This window comes from Myotis daubentonii, chromosome 7 (assembly GCF_963259705.1).
Source record: "Myotis daubentonii chromosome 7, mMyoDau2.1, whole genome shotgun sequence".
Taxonomy (NCBI): domain Eukaryota; kingdom Metazoa; phylum Chordata; class Mammalia; order Chiroptera; family Vespertilionidae; genus Myotis; species Myotis daubentonii.
The window spans coordinates 64,964,506-64,985,819 of NC_081846.1; the positions used below are offsets into that span (position 1 = coordinate 64,964,506).

The 21,314-nt window shown below is 50.2% G+C and overlaps 1 protein-coding gene across 1 annotated transcript in view; it reads right to left on the bottom strand.

Annotated features, from left to right (window-relative positions):
* The window catches only part of KIF5C (kinesin family member 5C), a 153,167-nt gene that overhangs the window by 6,251 nt on the left and 125,602 nt on the right, over positions 1-21,314 (bottom strand). Inside the window, exons 22-25 of the mRNA XM_059704528.1 lie at positions 19,593-19,664; positions 17,176-17,280; positions 15,476-15,692; positions 14,240-14,350 (exon numbers count right to left, since the gene is read on the bottom strand). Of these exons, the coding sequence (XP_059560511.1) occupies positions 14,244-14,350; positions 15,476-15,692; positions 17,176-17,280; positions 19,593-19,664 (501 nt within the window). The 3' untranslated portion in view covers positions 14,240-14,243. The remainder of the gene's footprint in view (positions 1-14,239; positions 14,351-15,475; positions 15,693-17,175; positions 17,281-19,592; positions 19,665-21,314) is intronic.

The window sequence follows — 21,314 nt, forward strand, 5'->3', positions numbered from 1 at the left end:
TCTGGGACAGCTTCAAGCGTACCAACATCAGAATTATAGGGGTGCCAGAAGATGAGAGAGAGCAAGATATTGAAAACCTATTTGAAGAAATAATGACAGAAAACTTCCCCCACCTGGTGAAAGAAATGGACTTACAGGTCCAAGAAGCGTGGAGAACCCCAAACAAAAGGAATCCAAAGAGGACCACACCAAGACACATCATCATTAAAATGCCAAGAGCAAAAGATAAAGAGAGAATCTTAAAAACAGCAAGAGAAAGAAACTCAGTTACCTACAAGGGAATACCCATACGACTGTCAGCTGATTTCTCAACAGAAACTTTGCAGGCCAGAAGGGAGTGGCAAGAAATATTCAAAGTGATGAATACCAAGAACCTACAACCAAGATTACTTTATCCAGCAAAGCTATCATTCAGAATTGAAGGTCAGATAAAGAGCTTCACAGATAAGGAAAAGCTAAAGGAGTTCATCACCACCAAACCAGGATTATATGAAATGCTGAAAGGTATCCTTTAAGAAGAGGAAGAGGAAGAAAAAGGTAAAGATACAAATTATGAACAACAAATATGCATCTATCAACAAGTGAATCTAAGAATCAAGTGAATAAATAATCTGATGAACAGAATGAACTGTTGATTATAATAGAATCAGGGACATAGAAAGGGAATGGACTGACTATTCTTGGGGGGGAAAGGGGTGTGGGAGATGTGGGAAGAGACTGGACAAAAATCGTGCACCTATGGATGAGGACAGTGGGTGGGGAGTGAGGGCGGAGGGTGGGGCGGGAACTGGGAGGAGGGGACTTATCGGGGGAAAAAAAAAGAGGAACAAATGTAATAATCTGAACAATAAAGATTTAATTAAAAAAAAACAAAACAAAACAAATAAATAAATAAATAAATAAAAGTGGTTTGAACAGCCTTGTGGGGTGATGCTCACACCGTGTTTAGAATCAGAAAGGTTTTTCTTAGGGAAGAGCATCTTCAATGGCTAGCCTTTCTGCTGAGATGTGTGCTCCCTCATGTTAGGACCAGAAATGGGAAACCTCTGAAAGCACGGTCATAGTTGTCACTAAAACCCATTGAGCTGAAAACCAGTAGCCCTGGCATGCTTTCTGAGCACCACACTGAACGCTCCCCACCCCCACCCCTGTTCCTTTCTCCAAAACTATCCCAGAACCACTGATGGGTCCCCGTCAGGTGAGATGGTCTTCCTGCGTGCCTGGAGGCAGGGAGGTGACGAGCACATACCTTAAACTGTAGGATTATGGCTTAACGTGACGATCGCAGGCAAGCCATGTTGACAGAGCCAAACGTTAGACACACAGACTCAACGGGGCGCCTCAGTAACTGCAGCAGACCATGAAGGGGCACGGTTTCCACGAGGCCTTTCATGAAATCCCCGCTCCCCACCACGTGCAAGACTCAGCACGTTTAGTTAATAGCTCAGAAGGAATGGGGGGGGGGGGGGGGGCGGGCACAGAGGAGGCCTGACCTGCGCAGTCCAGTCACCTCCAGGAGGGCGAGAGAGAACTGAGACTGTGACAGGTGGCCAAAAGGAGAACACAGGCCCTCAACCAAGAAAAGGCCCTTTATTAGGAAGAGGCTGCTCTTTGCCCTGAGTTAAAGCTCGTTAGGCAGCCTTTCCAGCAGGCCCAAGAAAAACATCCTCCGCTAGGATACTCCCATCTCCTCCCAACTAGCTGGATGCTCAGGTCCTCGGGGAAATTTAGGAGAAAAATGGATATAACTTATAAAGGTAAACGGTTAGTCTCAGGGGAAGGTGTTTCTGACTGTTGTCATCAGAGAGGGGCCATTAAGGCAGGCTGGTGAACCCTGAGGCCATTTAAAACCCAGTTCTGCCAACTCTGAGATGGTTCAGATCGTCAGCCACTCACATGCATGCATTCACTCATGCATTCATTCACAGCAGCATACTGGACCAAGTGACCAGAGTGGACTGTCCCTGGTTCTCTGCCAAACTAGAGATGGTGATTCAGAACGGCAACATCTGGCCAGATTTAGAAGGAAATGAAACCACCTCCTTTAGAAGAGGTGGGGAGGGCTGAAGAAAGAAGCTAATTATATAAGGATTTTGCAAGAAGTATTTAGAGACATGCCCCCCCCCCACTTTGGCTTTTGCAATTGCTCGCAGTGGATTTACACTTAATCCAAACAGTACATAGTCTTAAATTCTCTTTTGCCTTTCTACAATTCGATCCCACGGTATAAGAATTACCGACCGTACTTTCCGCATCACGACTGAATACAAGTGGATTCATCTCACAGGAGCACTAGTGCAATCTACTGGGGAGGAACAATTTCCGTTGCTCCGAATTTATAACTGAGAACACGGCATTGGGAAGAATTCAAGTAGAGCAGCCCACTGCCCTGCGGATGAAACGAGGACTTCTCTCCCCGGTCCTCCTGAGGCCTCCGAATCCGCAGCGTCAGACTCAGGCGCCGCAGCAGTGCCCCTGCAGCTACTTCTGTCCTCCCCTCAGCAGTCCTGCCTCCTCTATTCTCTCCAGGCCTGCCCCACAACCAAACACTGGCTCCTATTGTGACGGGTACCTTGTGCCAGGGACTCTGAAACTTTCCCTCTTCCTCCACTCCATCTCATTCAATTCCCAGAGCAAACCTGTGAGGACAGGACTATGAGCAAAATTCTCCTGGGTCATAGTTTTCCTAGTTGTTAAATGGCCAAGAATCTTGTCTGCAGTGACAAGGCTGCGTTTTCTTCATGTAATTCAACCAAAACAACACTGCAGCAGACAGGACGCAGAAGCAGACAGAGCACCCAGCTGCCATTTCTTAAGCCAAATTGTAGAGATTTGTAAAACAGTGCCATTCTGCTGAGTTTTTTTGTTTTGGAAAAGAATTATTTTTCATTAAAAATGGCATTTTTGTTAACAATAGTAACATTTCAAATTTTGGGTGTTCTTTTTGTTGTTGTTTGTCTTATTTCAGAGAGAAAGGAGAGAGACAGAAACATCAATGATGAGAGAGAATCATTGATTGGCTGCCTCCTGCACGCCCCACACTATGGATGGAGCTCGCAACCCGGGCATGTGCCCTGACTGGGAATCGAACCGTGACCTCCTCGTCTATAGATCTACACTCAACCACTGAGCCACACTGGCTGGGCTAAAATTTTTGTTTTAATTTCCAATATAAAACATATCAATAGATATAACCTACAAATATAAAAGCTCTTTGATGTCATTGATACTCTTTAAGAACATAAAGGGTCCCAAGGCAGCAAGTTTGAGAACTGCTGCACAGCAGATTAGAGGCCTCAGTCCAGGATCTGCCCCCAACAAGCTGTGCGATCTTGGCGGCTCACTCTGCTCATCAGGAGACACAAGGTAGGATGAGACCGGACCAGACAACGACGATGATGCGGTGAACGCGGTGCTCGCTCTGTGCCAGGCCTCCATCTAAGCGCTCTGTAGCGCGCATCCACGCATTTAGTCCTCACAGCCTCCTGTCGGTAGGCAGTGACACAGGTCGCTTTCTACAGAGGACACTGAGAAACACAGAGATGAAGTAACTTGCCCGGTGTGTGGCCACGCTGGGATGCAACCCCAGTCAGTGCACCTCCAGTCCCTGAGCCCACAACCACCCCGCTGCCCTGCCTGTAGCAAAGAGGAGCCCTGCGTGCGCACAATCTCGTGACTCAGTCTTTAACTGCTAGGGCTGCAGCAGCAGCAAAGTGAATGGCCCAGTGGATTAGATGTAGGTTGTGTGTGACTTAAGGACACCATGGGACCTGCTATGGATGAGGCTTCTTGGCTTCACTACTTTGTTGGGCTAAATCTGAAAGCATGTCCCTGCCTACCCTGCATACGTGGAGTGAACCTGGTGCATCTAATATTCATATATAATAATTTTAATTTGTGATTGAGTGTCAAAACCAGGAGAAAGGTCAAGGTGAACCCTAACAACGGCACAAGATAGGTTGGATCCAGGTATCCTGAACAGAGACAAGAGTAACAAGAAAAGACAGATTGAGTCAGAGAAGTCAATAGAGTGTAAGTGAGTAAGTGCCAGCTTGGGAAGCTCGCCCTGAACCTGAGGATTTACCAAGGTCCAAATAAGAAGGGCCTTGCTGCTCCAGCAGTCAGGAGCTTAAAGAGAACCCCATTCTGCCTGTGGAGTGGGGGTCCAGAGAAATTGGAACTTTCTCAGTTCAAAGAAAGGAGAGCCAGAGGCCCAAGTGGACTTTAGTAGTGGGTAGTAAAAGTGGGGAAATGGCGGGGGGCATTCAAAGCACAGGAAATCTGAGGTTTAATGCGAGGCTAGAAAATGTACCCTTAGAATTTCCCTCTAAGGGTACAGCACACTGTGACAAGACTTCTTGTAGTAGAAAGTCATCTGCACATTCTCAAGTCTGGGCCAAGTGTGACAGGCTAAAGATCCTGGAGCAGGCACACAGGCAACACAGGGTCCAAGATCTCAGGCCCTTGGACACAGCTGACTGGTGGGGCAGCAAAAGCCCACAGATCTTGGCTATGTGTCTGCTTCATCCCATCATGTAAGAAGTTAAAGACATTACTTTTATTAACAAAACTGTACATCCTATCTAATAAAAGAGAAACATGGTAATTGGCGTACGACCGCTACCCTTCCCATTGGCTAATCAGGGCAATATGCAAATTAACTGCCAGCCAAGATGGCGGCCGGCAGCCAGGCAGCTTGAAACTAACATGAGGCTTGCTTGCTTCAGTGATGGAGGACTCCAACATTCCCCGCCTGCCGCTGCCGGCCTCTGAGCCTGCAGTTTGAAACATAGTTACAAAAATAGAAGCTAAACAAAACCCCAGAAACCAGCTTTCAGCGGGCTGGGATCTCAGAGCTGAAGTTGATACAGAGTTTCAATTACAGAACCTAAACAAACCAGATACCTTCTTTCAGCAGCTGAGGCCTCAGAGCTGGAGCCAAGCCTCAAAGCTAAAGCTGGCCCAGAATAAAAAAGAAAAAGAAAAAAAGGAGCAGTTGGGAGCTTCAGTCCCAGCCTGAAAACAGCCCTCAGCCCCTCACCCAGACTGGCCAGGCACCCAAGTGGGGACCCCCACCTTGAAGGGTGTGTGACCAGCTGCAAACAGCCATCATCCCCTCATCCAGGCTGGCCAGGCAACCTAGTGGGGACCCCCACCCTGATCCAGGACACCCTTCAGGGCAAACCAGCCAGCCCCCACCCATGCACTAGGCCTCTATTCTATATAGTAAAAGGGTAATATGCCTCCCAGCACCGGGATCAGCGGAGCTGCGAGGCCTCCCGGCACCAGGATCAGCGTGACAGGGGGCAGCGCCCAAACCCCGATCGCCCTGCAGCTGTGTGTGTGACAGGGGGCGGGGCCACAACCTCCCTATCTGCCCTGCTCTGTTCATGACAGTGGAAGGAGCCCCAACCCCCCTATCGGCCCTACTCTGTGAGTGACAGGGGGGAGCTCCTCAACCCCCTGATGGGCCCTGCTCTGTGCATGACAGGGGGTGGCACCATAACCTCCCCATCGACCCTGCCCTGATTGTGACAGTGGCGGCGTCCCAACCCCCTGATCGGCCCTGCTCTGTGGGTGATAGAGGGCGGCGCCCCAACCCCCTGATCGGCCCTGCTCTGTGGGTGATAGAGGGCGGCGCCCCAACCCCCTGATCCTCCCTACTCTGTGTGTGACGGGGCAGTGCACCAACTCCCCTATCGGCCCTACTCTGTGAGTGACAGGGGGGAGCTCCCCAACCCCCTGATCGGCCCTGCTCTGTGCATGACAGGGGGTGGCACCGCAACATCCCCATCGACCCTGCCTTGAGTGTGACAGGGGGTGGTGCCCCAACCCCCCAATCGGCCCTACCCTGAGCGTGACTGAGGGTGGCATCGCAACCTCCCAATCCGCCCTGCTCTGTGCATGACAGGGGGCGGTGTCCCAACTCCCCAATCGGCCCTGCTCTGAGCCCGACAAGGGGCTGCAACTAGGGATTGGGCCTGCCCTCTGCCACCTGGGAGCAGGCCTAAGCCAGCAGGTCGTTATCTCCCGAGGGGTCCCAGACTGCGAGAGGGCACAGGCCGGGCTGAGGGACCCCCCTTTCCCCCAAGTGCACAAATTTTTGTGCACCGGGCCTCTAGTCTACATATATAAAAGGCTAATATGCTAAGTGTCCAATTGTCCAACTGGTCACTATGACACGCACTGACCACCAGGGGGCAGATGCTCAATGCAGGAGCTGCATGATGCACACTGGCCATTTACAGAGAAATGGCACTGCAGACCTGGCACCAACAAAGCAACCCTCAGCTTCCCCCAAGTGAGACACAGGTCCCGCCACCACCTAGGAGCGACAGCCCACCAAATCACGGGTGACACTGCCGAGACCCCATGGCGCAAAATGCAGCCCACAGCCCAGCCCAGCCCAGCAACGGTGGCTGTGGCCGCCGGGTAATGACATCATGTAGCAACACCCAGCTTCTTCTCCCTAGTGACTAGCCTTCTTGCAGTTTCTTCAGCCCAGGAATATGACTTGCTTTATAGCCAGGTGCAAACATTTTACACTTTAACCAAATGTCTGTGAAGCATTTTCCCGTGCCTCATCTCATTTGATCCTCACAGAAGTCCTGGGGTAGGTCGATAGGAGACTCGGTAGAATCCTATTTTCTTTTCATTAGCCGGAAAACAGAGATTTAGAAAGCTTAGAAACTTGACCCAACTAAAAAGAAGTAAGAAATGGTGGACCTTGAAAATGACTTTAGGTTTTCTCACTGTGCAGAAATAGTCAAACATTGCTGCAGTTAAATATTTTACCCTTTGTTCTCCCTGTGTGATCTACAATAATAATCTGATTCATGTTGATATTTACTGCTGTGTTGCTCACAATTACCTGAAAGAGAAGTTGGGGTGCTTCACTGGGCTGAAAAAAGTTTAGCTAAATCATAAAGTAGGTCTAATTAAGCAAGTTTATCCTATATAATAAAAGCATAGTATGCAAATTGTCCCCTCAACTGGCAGTACATCTGAGAGTTTGACCAGGGGGCGGGGCCGGCTGGGGGAAGGGAGGGAGGCCGCAGTGTTGCCAGACAGCCAGGGGAAGGGAGGCCCCGGTGTGCGAATTTCGTGCACCAGGCCTCTAGTTCTATATACATAAAAGGCTAAGTTGACTCACGCATGCATGATACATATAAAGCTCTTGCTGGCGCCAATTGCACACATGTGTTTCCACGGTCATTGTTGATCATGAATTTGGTTGACACTTCTATTATAAAGGAAGGGCAGGTAGTGATACTAAAATATTTCTTCCAATTAATTTCCTTTCAATGTGCATGAAACTGTGCACTGGGCCATTAGTTCATAATAAAGGCTTGAAGCAGTGACACCTGAAGCAGACAGAGCCACCTGCAGTGACTATCACTGGTCCTGGGAAAGGCGCACCCAGGCTCCTCCAATGGCTCTTCGTAGTCACACCCCTTGGGTGGCCCTGCCATAAACCGCAGAAGTCCTTTTCCAGGGCTGTTTTCTTTATGCTTCAAAACATGAAAAACACCGTCTACAAATGCAAATTGCTTCTTCAAATGTCCTAGAAGAGCCCCAGTTGGGTCCCTTCTGACTCTACTGCTGTGATTTTACCAAATAAACGTTGATAAAAGTTTATCAAAACTTTATTAAATAGGACATGGTTTCTAGACTTAATATGTATGGTTTTAATAAAAGTGCAGTCCTCAAATCAGGCTCTTCCTCTATATCAGCACCATGAGAGGCATCCTGGGTCTTTGGTTAATTTTATAATATTTCCACTTCTATGTTTATCTTACCACAGAAATCTGAAGCATCACTATGTGCTACTGCAGATGGTCCCACCAACCGCCTTGTGGCTGGCATCCTGTGCAAGCCCACACTCGCCCTCTGCTCTGCCCAAGTTGGTGCTACTCCTCACGACTTCAACTGTCTTCATCTAAAGGGGGGGAGCTGCACTCTGTAGGAAAATGATGTGTTCCAGCCCCGGAAGACAGAATGACCTGCAGGCATGCTCTGATTCTGCGGTGGCTTTAACGGTGAAGGGGGGTGGAAGAGTTGAGTCACGTCATGACACACGGAAGCAGTACAGGCGTGCCACACACTCAAAGTCACCGCAGTGCACCTGGCTCTTCATGCTCGGCAGGATCATCTTCCTTCCAATTATATTAACTTTGGTGATTTAGGGTTTTGATTTGTGGCTTCATTTTAAATATAACTTCTAAATTTGTATTGACTTGACAGTTGTGTAAGATCTGTAAGTATAAGGAGTGTATAGTGTTTTAAATTTTCAAATATTTACATGGCGTACTAAAATAACTTAAACTCTGGGACTGTGTGAGAATTTTATTTCTTTAAAAGTACTCTACTTACTATTCAAGTTTGAGAAATAATGGTCCAAACACAGGAAAACCAAAACACCATTCTGCCACAAAACCTTTCAGAAAACAGCGGTTTCAGCAATGCCCCACTGGCGCCATCTGGTGGACACATTTGAACAAGTGCCCACTGGCTTGCTAAAGTGTGGCCAGGAAAGGAAGACAACAGCAGGGCCCTCAGAACCAGGGAGCTAGACAAGTATTCCAGTGCTGCTACGTTAAATGTGGGGCCTCGAATAATGCCTGAGAGGCCAACCTCACACCTCATCTCCAGCTCACAACTCCCACCTCCCTCTCAGCCGATATCCTGGCTTACCTGCAAGAAAAGGCATGCACTAAGAGAGCCCTTTTACCTCCCGGTGCGCCCTATCCAGCACCTTGGGTGCAGTGTCAGTCACCTCTGCTCTGGACCCAATACTCTGTACCTGTAATTCTCCTATATTATCCATGTCCCCTCGCAGCTGGATCAACACCATCCGCATACAGATAAGCTGCAATAGCTCCCATCGTAAAAAAGAAATGCAAACCCCTTCTTAACCCCACATCCTCCATTCCTCTGCCCAGTCAAATAAAACTTGTCTGGCCAGCATGGCTCAGTGGTTGAGCATTGACCTATGAACCAGGAGGTCCTGACAGGATTCCAGGTCAGGGCATATGCCCGAATTTCAGGCTCAATCTCCAGTGTGGGGTGAGCAGAAGGCAGCTGATCAATGATTCTCATCACTGATGCTTCTCTTTCTCTCTCTCTCTCTCTCTCTCTCTCCCTCTCTCTCTCTCTCTCTCTCCCTCTCCCTCTCTGAAATAAATAAAAATATTTTTTTTAAAAAATAAAAAGTAAAACCCCCTTCTGTAGTTGCAGCTAATTGGGCCGCATCCCCTTCTGCTGAGCAGCTCAAGGTCACCACCCTCTGACTTTCACCAACCATCAGTCTCCGTCGTCATCTTCCTCCAGCTCTGAGCAGCCTTTGACACACCTGACCACCTTTTTCTAAAAACTGGGTGTCCACCTGACCTCACATTCTCCTTTGATGGTGCCACCTATCTTTTCCCACAGGTCCCCAGAGCCTAACTCCCCCAGGCCTCTGCCTCTGTCCACGCTTCCTCCGGGTTGCCTCCTCCAGACCCTCTGCCTTACACACAATCCCCACCACCTCAACCCTGACTTTTCTCCTCAGCGGCAGACGCACCAATCCCACAGCCTACTCAACACACCCACGTGGACGGTGAGCTGGGCTGATGTCTCAGAGGCATCTCCTAATCAGGATGATAAAAGCCAAACTTGCAGTTCACCCAATTTCCCGTCATGCTAAAGGTAACACTTGCCTGGTTGCTAGGGCCCAGACCTAGGAACCACCTTTGAGTTCCACCACACAGCCCTCTCCCTCCACCCTCAGCTCTCACACACGGGCTGACTCTAAGCACTTGCTGCCACCATGTCAGCTCAATGCTACCCCTTCCAAGTGGACAGCAGCAACCGCCACTAGGAAAGGCCCTGCTCCTACTCTCAGGCCCCCACCCTTTCTCCGAAGCCCAGCCCAGGGCGGCCCTTTCCTATCATGAACCAGGTCCCACCATTTCCATCCCAAAGCCCCACACACCTAGATTCCACTCTAAACTGCTCATCGGAGCCTCAAAGCCTCACTTATCCAGTCCCCACCTCCCTTCCCAACAGCCCGAATTAAGATGGTCTCCCCTGTTCTCTGTGCTTTCGCCCGATCAGCCTTCCTTGGCTCCTCAGAGATGCCCACCTTCCACGCGTGTCTGTGCCACTCTGCCCCAGGCCACTGGGTGGCTGGCTTTTCATCATTTAAGTTCTCAGCTCAAATGTCAGCCCCTCTTTCCACATAAGCATCCTCCGTCTCTATTCCATGACCCTGTTCTTCACTTTCTTCAGTGCAATAACCACTATTTGAAGTTTCCTTGTTTATGTGCTGTGTCTCTCCAAACAAGCATATCACTACACAGGAACAGAGCCCTCTGTGTCTCACTCACTGTTAAACCAAGCACAGAGCAACCTCTATGCCCGTTCTCATTCTTTGGATGAGGAAACAGAGGCTGAAAAAAATCATCCTCAGTGTCACATAGGAGTAAAGTCAAGGCCGGGCATGGAAGCCACATCTGGCCAAAGCCATGTCCCATGTCCTTAACTAGTTGCATGTACTGCCCATGTCCAGCTTTTGGTCTGAAAAAGAAGTTCCTCGCCCCCGAGATTTAAGTTTGATTAGATAAGAGCCAGCATTACTGGGTTCTTTTGTTTTCTATACCTTAATTTCTACATCTTCAGTTCCTCCGAAACCTTAAAAATAAACCAAAATACTTATTGTGATTCTAGTTCTTGAACCTTAACATGAAGCAGAAGAAATTCCCAGAGATATCTAGAGCCGTCCGCGTGCTGTTCTGGCCCCACAGGGCTGGGAAGAGGGAGCAGGTGAAATCCCTCCACCCAGCGCACACACGTTTCAGAGCAAGACTCGCAAGGGTTCGGAAAGGCCATTGCAATGTGAGCTCATCTAAACAATGGATTTCACATTTCCAATTATTTCTGTAAAAATGATTTAGCATTTCCTCACTTCCAATTATAATTCTCCACTCCATTGGATATTATCCTTTTTTTTTTAACCTCTGCTGACAAATGCCAGTCTTTTCTTACAATTGTTCTTTCCTTAAAAATAGTCAATGTTCTTGCCCGGCTGATGTGGCTCAGTGGTTGAGCGTTGACCCATCAACCAGGAGGTCATGGTTCAATTCCAGGTCAGGGCACATGCCTGGGTTGTGGGCTCCATCCCCAGTGAGGGAAGAGGGGTGAGGGGGTGAGCGGGAGGCGGCCGATCAATGACACTCTCTCTTGTCATTGATGTTTCTATCTCTCTCTCCCTCTCCCTTCCTCTCTCTGAAATTAATAAAAATATATTTTTTAAAAAAGAAAAATGAAGTCAATGTTCTTGTTTATGACTTTCAGATAAATGATAGTATCTTTAAAACCCCTTGTATCTGCTCATAGCAGCGAACAGGCTACTCAGACATGGGCCTTCCGCACCGCACTCAGTGGTTATGATCTACTACAGAGACTGAAAATTAACAACTGTGTGAAATAAAGGAGATTATAAACCAACATTTCCCAACTACCTACTATGTACCCAGTACTGCACTGCTCATGAATATTAGAAGCTGGCGTTTGAACTGAGCACCTGTTATACGCCAAGCAGCTTAGAAGCATGACATCAATGTCAATGGCCCAGGGAAAGGACTCTCCCCCTTCCACAGAAGAGGACACCAGCTCTGAGGTGAAATAACTTGAAAGAAGCAGAGGACCCGACACTGACCAGGTGTCTAAGGCCAGACCTGCAGCCATACCGCCTCCCGGCAGCAGGAAAGGGCCTGTTCGTGACGTGGTGAGAAACGCACCCAGCCCAGGAGTCGTATGTATGTCTGAAGTAGGTCGAGGAGCTTCCAATTTCAGATAAAATCATCAAAACCACTCATAACACTTTGAGTAAAGAAACAAATCACCACGGTGGGTGAGGGCATTCTGTTACTTTGAAAGTCTCACCCGACCTACTGATTTTCCATCTTCAGGGTGAGAAGAGGATATCCAGGCAATGAATGGCTAACATGCGCTGTGCGTACCTCCCACACAGTGTGGGCCTGGCAGGCCTCTGTGGGACAGCATTCGTGAAGTGACCACTGCACAGTCTCCTGCTGGGAGCCAAGCACAGACACCTGTCTGCAAGCTCACCTCAAGTGGGCAGTGCAGGTACTACATCCAGCACAGCTCTGCTGCATGAGGTGTTCAGCAAATGCTGAGTGCTGGGTGCCCACAAGCATTCATCTTCCTGTCCTCGGCAAAGAAACACTACTCTTACTCGGGGCGGTGATGCACCCAGCTAAACAACCACCTTTCCCAGCCTCCCTTGCAGCTAGGCATGGCCGTGTGCCTCAGTTCTACCAGAGGGATGTGGGAGCCAGGACTGTATGGGACTCTGGGAAGGCTGCTTAAGTAAGGAAGCAGATTCAGTGGGAGAGCTGCTTTTGCCTCGTCTCTTCTTCCTTTCTGCTTCCTACGCTTGGAACGTAAATTGTAGCAGTCATTTTGGTGGCCTTGAGATGACCTTGAGAAAGGGAGGAAGGTATCTGCTGAGGACAATGAGTCTAAATTTAAGAGGCTAGCTTTCTGTTGTGACAGACCACTTCAAATTCCTTATGTAACGGAAATAAACATCCATCTTATGTAAGTCATAGTAACTTTAAGATAGTAGTTCTCAAGCTTTGGTGGCAAATGAAACACCCGGGGTGCTTGGTGAAAATACCAAGGTCCACTGCAGCGGGAAGCCCGGGGAGGGTAGACGGGGGTGGGGGGTGGGCGGGGGGAGGGGTAAGAGATCAACCAAAGGACTTGTATGCATGCATATAAGCATAACCAATGGACACAGACACTGGGGGGTAGGGGAGGCTGGGGGAATATCAAGGGGAAAATAAAAGGAGACATATGTAATACTCTTTGTAATACTTTAAGCAATAAAACAAAATTTTTTTTAAAAAAAGAAAATACCAAGGTCCAGGTCCCTATGCTACCTCAATGAGCCTGGGTCCCTGGGTGCCAGATGATGCCAACACCCCCGGAGTTCAAGAACCAGTGCCATAGGCTTTTCTGTGCTAAGCAGCCCAACTTGACCTTCCAGGTCCATTCCAGTGTTAACTCCGACACTGACCACATGGCAGGCAAAGCAATTTTCTAATATCTGATTTTATTTGCTTCCGACTGGAAGTGGAGGTCAGATCTGAATGGGGTGGGCTGTTGCCAAGTTCATGTCCTACCCACCCTTCTCGGACATGGCAGATGGCGGTGGGCATGCAGCCTGCTCACGGCTACCTCAGCCTTCCCTGCTCCTCGAATGAATGGTGCCTGGGTGGGGCCGCCAAGCTTCCCCTCGGAAGTTTTAGTCTGAGCCTGAGCAATGCCGTCATCTCCCGAGTGAGGGCTCCAGCCTCCCTCCGTTCCCCGTCCTTACCGTGATGCAAAAAGGGCTGAGGAGCTGGTGCTCTCCTAGTGGCCGGTCACTGAGGTTTGCTGTGCAAACCCGGCCCCTTGCACACTAGCTTCCTCCGTGGGGGCTCAGAGGTCAAGGCCAGCATCCGGAGCCACCTCCTCCCTTCCACACGTTACTGGTTCAAAGTCAGTTTTCTGGCCACCCCATTGTCTGTCTGCTCTACTAACCAGCGGTCCCTGTTCTCCACCTCGAAGTACAAAAGGACAGGCTTGTGCTCTTTTCCTCTCTCTTCCAAAGTTTATTACCTCTCCCCCCTTTTTTGCTGTAGAACCATATTGGGCATGTGGGTTGTGGAAAGAGACGTTTACAGCCCACTATCTCAAAGGAAAAACTGGCCTGGATCCACCCAAATATACTAGTAGATTAGCATAGTTCTTAAACACTCCATTTGTTGAGTTCAGATAGTAACTGTAAAAATATGACTGTCATTATCTGGCTCTTGCTTTATATTCAGTTCCTGAGACTTAATCACCCATGTCTGTCTGTTCTGGGTAAAAGCAGTTGACAAACGGGTAATGCCCTTTTGGATGCCAGCTCCGGCGGGGAGTCCCACAGACAAAAGCAAGCTCAGGTGACTCATTCACCACACCCTCGCCTGTCTCTGGGGGACCTGGCGCCAGGTGGCCCAGCTAGAAGACCCCGGGGCACTAGATTGAGTTGAGGATAGGCCTCGGTCCCTGACACCTGAACCCCAGGGCCTGTGGGAGCAGAGCTGTCTCCTGTCTGCTGCAGGTCCACACACACACGTGGGAGGAAGCCAGGCAGGGGCAGGGCTCTGCCCCAGACAGAAGCCACCCAGCACCAGGGACTTACTTATTTATTTCTGGTAATGAGTGGAGTTTGATGAGCCGCCTCCTCCCCCTCGGATGGCATGAACGGCTGTTGGAGATGACGCTGGGTAGTGTCCGGGCCGGATGGGCTTGGCTGTGTCAACCAACAGAAAGGAGAGAAGAGGCGTCAGAAAGGACTCAGAGAGCCACGCCCAGGTATCTTCACGCCACAGGTGAAATCCAAGGCAGAATTCTTGTCAGCATTACCGTTCTCAGCCACCAGAGCCTCTGAAAGCAGTTTTGCCTCCTATTAGTACAGGGAGCTAACCCAGGACACCAATGTTTAGGAGACAGAAAGAACTTACGTAGCAATCATTTTTATTCAGATCGAGGAAAATGAGAAACAAAGGACTTTCAGTTTTGGTCTGAGGCCGACCCACAGATCCCCATGGGTTCCGAGGGCATCTGTGAGCCCCTAAGTTAGATGTAGAATTCTGCCAGATATCCCTCTTGTAGGGAGAGGGTCCACAGTTTTCAGTAGGTTTTCTAAGGGTATAAAATCCAGTAAGTGCAAAGGGTGAAAAGATCCAATGAGCCACTAATCTAAAGTATAACCTGAAAACTAGAAACATGAAGGTGCTGGTTTAAAAACTTCTGCACAGCACTGTCTGATGGGCAATAATAGTACATGCTGCTGGAGATGCTTCAGTTTTCTAAAAAGCCCTCCAGAGAGCGCCCCTAAGTCCCATTTATTCCTACAGCTCTGTCCTGGGAACATGGCTTAGCAGCTACACTCCTTCCCTGTGTGGGGAGAATGCCCCAACCCAGGCCTTGCACTTAGAACCGGGGGCTCACTGACACCAGGCCCGGGAGCCAGGACATCCAGACCTGCATCTGCAAGCAGCTCTGCCTGAGGCCCTGGCTCCCCACTCCTCGTGGTTCCACCCAGGACAGGGGCCTTCAGGCCTTGCTGAGAAATAGCTGTATATTCTGGTATATCTGACAGGGTATCCGTTTACAGCCCAACACTTCTGCCTACAGCCCAGGCCAGCCGGCCTCTCAGCTCAGCAGTTCTGAAGACCACAATGTACGCTGGGATCTCCGTGTAAGGACACCCCCTTCTCCGGGATGGGCGCAGGTGCTGGGATGGGCGCAGCGGCCTGGGTCCTGCAAGCCTGACCACCTGTTCCAGAACCACCGCCAGGTGGCCTCAGAGCACCAGGGCTCCTGGCCGGTGGAGACCTCGCCTTTAGCAAGGGCCCAGGCGAGAGGCACCTACCAATCTGGGCCGAGTGGGCCCTCCGGGCCATGTTCTTGGCGCGCACGGCCTCCTTGATGCGATCCACCTCCTGCTGGTAGCGCTTGCGGTCCCGCATGGCGTTCTCCTTGGCCTCCTTCAGCGCGCTCTCCAGGGCCTTGACGCGCTCGGCCGTGGCGCGCAGCCGCTTCTCCAGCTTCGGCAGCTCACAGCGCAGGTCAGCGTTGTCCCGGACCAGCTGGGGTGGAGGGGAAGGGGCAGTTACCAGGGAGCACCCACCTCGGGGGACAAAGACTGTGACAGGAACACAGCTAGAAGCAGACTCTGCAGCTGAGTGACCACCCCTGCCCAGCACAAAGTCCACATGACCATAACCTCTGGGAAGAGCAAAGGGATCGATCGAATTACTAAATACACGATCCACAGGTGCGAGGGTCTAAGTAAAGCCAGTCCCGCCACAGGAAACTCAGGCTCGGGCAGGGTTTGCTTCCTCTCTCCTGGGAGAAAGCATGCTCCGACATCAGCGTGTGAAAGCTGAGAAATGCCCAGCAAAGGGCTCCGTGCAGGGCGCGCGTTAGGCCCTCGCAGGCTTCCTCCTCCCACCAGGACCCACCGTCCACAGCAGTGTGTGGCTGGGACCTGCTCTGCAACACATCCCGGGCTAACAGGCAACCCGGGGGACTGCTCTTTCTTTCACCACTGAAGACACTCAGTTCAGAAGCAACAGGCTCACCCTGGGCCCAAGCTCTATCCTTCCCTGGCCGTGTAACTGGGGGTAAGTCATTGGACCACCACGGTTTCTCATCTATAACAAAGGACATAATAGGACCAAAGCTGGAATATAAGTGGATAAGAAAAGTTTTGAAAATCAGAATGTGCTCAAAGAAGCTGTCACCGTGTATGCCCAGCGCCCGTTCTGGGGCTGCCAGAGCGCAGTAAACATGCATTGAGTCCATAGTAAAAATGTTCATGAATGTCAGAGCCCTACTCCCTATCAGTGTTTACGTTTGTATTTCTGTCAATAACTTGCTTCAGTAACATCAGCCACACTGAATCTGCGGCCCTCCCTCTGAGGAAAAATGACAGCACCAGTAATGGTGAAGAGCCGTAACAAGTCAAAGAGAAATGACATCCCCTCGGCCATCTGGCACTTCCATCATGTCCCAGTGTTTAGGATTTAGGGAAAACAGCATGAACATTCCAGCATTCAACAGAAAGGAGGCAGCTAAGCCCTAAATCACCACTGCTCTCTGCGACTCCAGACAGACTCAGGGCATTGCAAGAACCTGAGAGGGTGCCCGAGGGACAGCAACAGAGCAGAGGGGCCGGTGATGCTCCCAGCTCCCGCCCAGGGCCAGTCTGCCTCCTTGTCTGTGAAAACAGCCAGCCCGGACCAGCTGGGCGGTGCCCGCTCTGCCTTCTGTGGAGCTCTGGGGCTTCCCGGGAGACACCAAAGCCCGTTGGGGACCAAGGTTGGGGCTGCAGGTGGCCGGAAAAGACAGAACTGAACATCCCACTCCCCACACCCAGAGCTCGAACTCAACTCCTCACATTGGCTTTGATGAAATCAGTATCTTAGACAGAAGGGAAGCCACGGAGGACTGAAGGATTCCACGGGCCTCCTGGCTCTCCAGCTGCCCGAGCCGCGGCCTGCAGTGTGGCCAATGCAGCGGGCCCCGCCCAGGAGAGAGGGCGGCAGAGGGACCGCACAGCTCTCCTACCTGTTTGTGGACCTTCGTGAGCTGCTCCAGGTTATTCTCCAGGAAGGAGATTTTCTGCTTCTGGGCAGCGCTGCCCCCGCCATCGTCGCTGTCCAGCTCCACACTCTGCATCAACACCAAGGGTCAGCGAGACGAGCCTGGCACTGCCCACCCTCTGCCCAGCTGAGTGCAGGCCAGACTTTCTAAATCTCCCTTTAAAAACTCCCAGTCCCTAAAGGCTCTTCTGGAAATGAAAACAAGCAGAGGTTCTAAAAGTTTAGACTCAACAGCCTCTCAAATTAGTTCTTTGGTTGGTGTCAAATGTCAAAGTGTTATTTTTTAGAGGTCTGGAAAAAAACTTCAAATCTGCTCTTGAAAGATACAGATCAACTCTCTGTGATATATATACTTCTCCCTTGCAGGTAGATAAATACTTTTCTTTTCAAAAGTGCCTCGCATGGCATTCTCCCTGAGACTCATTAAGAAGAACCAATGTGGAAACATAAACCCAAGACCTAACGCTGATTTCAAACATCGCACCTGGGCAAGTGTCCATGCCCAGCGGGAGGTCTCAGTGGCCTCGGCTGTCCCTTCAGCTTCCACCTCCATAAACTGCCTTAATGAATTCACCTCCAACGAGTCACTACTGCATCCGGGCTCTTACACGATCAGAACTTGAGATCGGCAAAAACAGTGCCCTGCTGGCAGCGCCAAGCTGAGCAGCCAGGCAGGTTAGGAAAAGCGTGCAGACACGAAACGGAAAAGCGTGCTTGCTTCGTCTGATTACACATCCTCTCCTCCTGAGCGCATCTCAAACCTGGGTGTCCTCAGTCTGAAACTGAAGGAGGATTTGCTAGAACCCAGACTGCTGGCCCTACCCCAGCCTCTGGTTCAGTGGACCGAGTCTTGGGTGGGTCTGAGAATCGGCTCATCCAGCAAGTTCCCAGGCGATGCTAACTGACACTGCTGGCCGAAGACCACACTTGGAGAACCTCTGCTCCTTCCTCGAGTTTTATAGCATGAAATCAGGGAGGTCTGATCTCAAGCTCTTCGCCCTCCCTCAGACCACCTCCTCCCTCAGACTGAGCCTCTTCAGCTCTTGTCGCAACCTCTCGTCTCCCTCTCCATCACCTCTGCTCTGACCTCTCTCCCACACCTGGTCCAGGTCCTATGGCCATTTCTAGTCTGATGACTGTGGTCTCTACCTACCTGCCTGACCACTGCCATTCAGGCCCTGAAATCTCCCTTCATCCTCTACCCGCTTTTCTTTATTTTTATTTCCAGGCTTCCAAACTCACTACAGCCATGCTGTCAGGGCCACGGCAAACGCCTGCTCTGACTCTCAGCTGGACACTCACATCGCTGCTCAGCAGTCCTGTCCTTCCTCCCTAGCAAATCCCCCCGCAGCTGCCTGAGCCTTCCCTAGTCTCCTGGCCTCCCCACGCTCCTCCTTCTGTACTGACACTGAGGACGGAGCCTCCACGTGAACTGAGATCAAAACTGTCAGTGCATCTCTTTCTACTGTTACTACTTCCTGCCAATGTCTCCACCTTGGCTTCTCCACTTCTCTCTGGGAGAATGTGCCCCTTCCCCTTAACACATCCATCTATGCTAAGATTCTGACTCTACCAATAACCTCTTCTTATTTATGTATTTCACTTCTTTCCCTTGGCTCCTTCACATAGACATGCATGCACACATACACGCACACATGTGCCTGCGCAGGCACATACATGCACACACTTTCTTAAGTATAGCTTCCTCCCATCCTATGAGCCTCTGGATATGGCCCATGGCCCCTTGTCCATCGCTTTTAAACATCTTAAAGAATAGCCCCATTGCTGCTTCCACTCTCCTCCCTGCTTGAACCTCTTCCAGTTGCTCTTGGGGTTCTCCATGTGGCAACTCCCCGAGATCAGTGTGTAGAAGGCGCACAGATGTGCATTCCAGTCCTGCCTCTGGCTGGCTCTCCCCAGCTGTGCGATCTTGGGTGAGGCATTTAACCTCTGAGCCTATCTCCACATCTGCAACTCAGAACACTAAGCACCACACACCTGGTTGCTGGGAAGAGCACATAAGACATCGGGGGTTACGGTGCTTTAGACACTCTGACCCCGCCCCCGGGGGCCTCTGCCTTCTCGGGCGTCTGAGGCCCTCTGCGCTGTCCCTGCAGTCTGCACTCTGGCTTTCCCACTGCAGCCAGATACACACACGCACTCGCTTGAAATGAAGGCCAGGGAAAGGATTACAACTGCCTGTCACTAAGGAGGAAAAATCAGATGGCAAAGCGTTCCCGAGTGATTTCTGCCTCTAGCACATTCTTTTCATAACATTCACTGCCATGACAGCCAGCTCGATTTAAGCAATGATACTTCATCTGAAAAGGATCCTCTCCGGCACCTGTTCTACTTGGTCCCATTCACACGAAGCAGGCTCACCTTTTTCACCCGGGCAGTCAGGTCCTGGACGAAGAGCTTGCGGAGGTTATGCAGCGTCTGCAGCTCCCGAGACTAGAAGGGAAGTTGTGAAGCCGCGTGAGTGGGGACGCACTGAGGTATAGCACACCGGCTCTCAGCCGCCCGCTCGCAAGCCCCCTGGCTCGCCCACCACACACGCCCACCCCACTGACCTGGCGTCATCTCCGCAGCACCCCACGGTGCAGAGACTGGGAACTCGCACAGTGAACTGCAAACTAGAGCAATGCCAGCTCACTTGCTATGTTCTAACTGGAACCTTTATTCCCCTCAACCACAAAAATTCAAAAGTTTTCTCACCAAAATTCCTAGGGGCTATGTGACCAGAATGGATTCCTTTTTTCCCTCTAATTTCTCACTGTTTTATCCTCACATGCACATTATATATAATGTCGAGAAGGTTAAATGAGAAGTTAGTCACACATCCTCCCACCCTTACCGACAGTCTTCATGTTTCTGCGCCCACCCCCACCCCCCACCCTGACCCTGGTCCGTTTGCTTTGCATCCCTGAGCGTATGGATGAGGCAGACTTTCTGCTCAGGTGAGCCCAGGCAACGTATCTAACCTCTCTGTGCCTTAGTTTCTCAGTTTTCTTATTTGTAATGTGAGGACAAAACAGTAGCTGCTTCAGAGTTGTTGTGATCAAGATGAAATGAGATGATCTTTATAAAACTTAGGACAGCTTCTGGCACACAGTAGGTGCTCAGTAAACAGTAGCTAGTATTAATTTATTGATGCATCGTACTTGACAGCCATTTCCTCATTAGGATCTCATTGCTTCCTTTCATTGTGCTGGTTCTTCTTATAATTTTCAGGGTAACTAACTTCGTAGGGGCATTTTTTCTTCATTTTGGATTATTTTCTACAAATGAACCCTTAGGAATTTGATTGAGACAAGAGCCTGAGTCGAACCTGGTGATCTTTGCTAAGATCAGAAAATCCTTCTATTCAAGTCTCCAGGTATTGTGATTGGTTCCTTGCAAAATATTTTCCCAGAGGGAGAAGAAAGATAAACTTGCATTGATGTTTTTCTGTTTGTCTAAGTTGACCTACTTTGACAAAAATGTCAAGGGATGAAGCTCATTCACGCTCACAGAAAAAAAGGAGGAGACAAGCTAAAAAGCTATGGAAACACTAAGTTTCTTGGAATAAAGGTTCTACGTTAATTTAGGTCTTATTATTGGGTCCGACTCTGCCATTCTGGGTGGGAATAAGAAGCACTGAAGTCAATTGCTTCCTCCGATGAAGTGAATTGCTTTCCCCAGGAAGCTAACGGGTCTGTCATGGTGACTACTGTGCACATCAGACCTGTCCCAGGCTTAGCCACCTCCCGGCAGGTGCAGAGCGCAGACAACTCCCCACTCCTGCCCGAGGAGCGAGCCCACAGCCCCGCCAGGCACACTCTCCCTCCCACTACAGGGATTTTATTATTGACTGAACCGTAATCACAGAAAAATTTTCCATTAGAATTGCCACCACATCAAAGGGAAATGAGAAGGGACGGCCTGGAGCCGGGTGAGCATGTCCATGGGCATAAGTGCAAGTGTCACAGAACCAGAGTGTGGTGACGTTCCCTCTGCTTGTCTTTCGGCGAATGCAGCAGTTTGGGGGGAGCAGCTAAGGACCTTCAAAGTACTTAGAAGTTATGCTTACGCACATGCATGCTTAGGCAACTGTCATTCAGT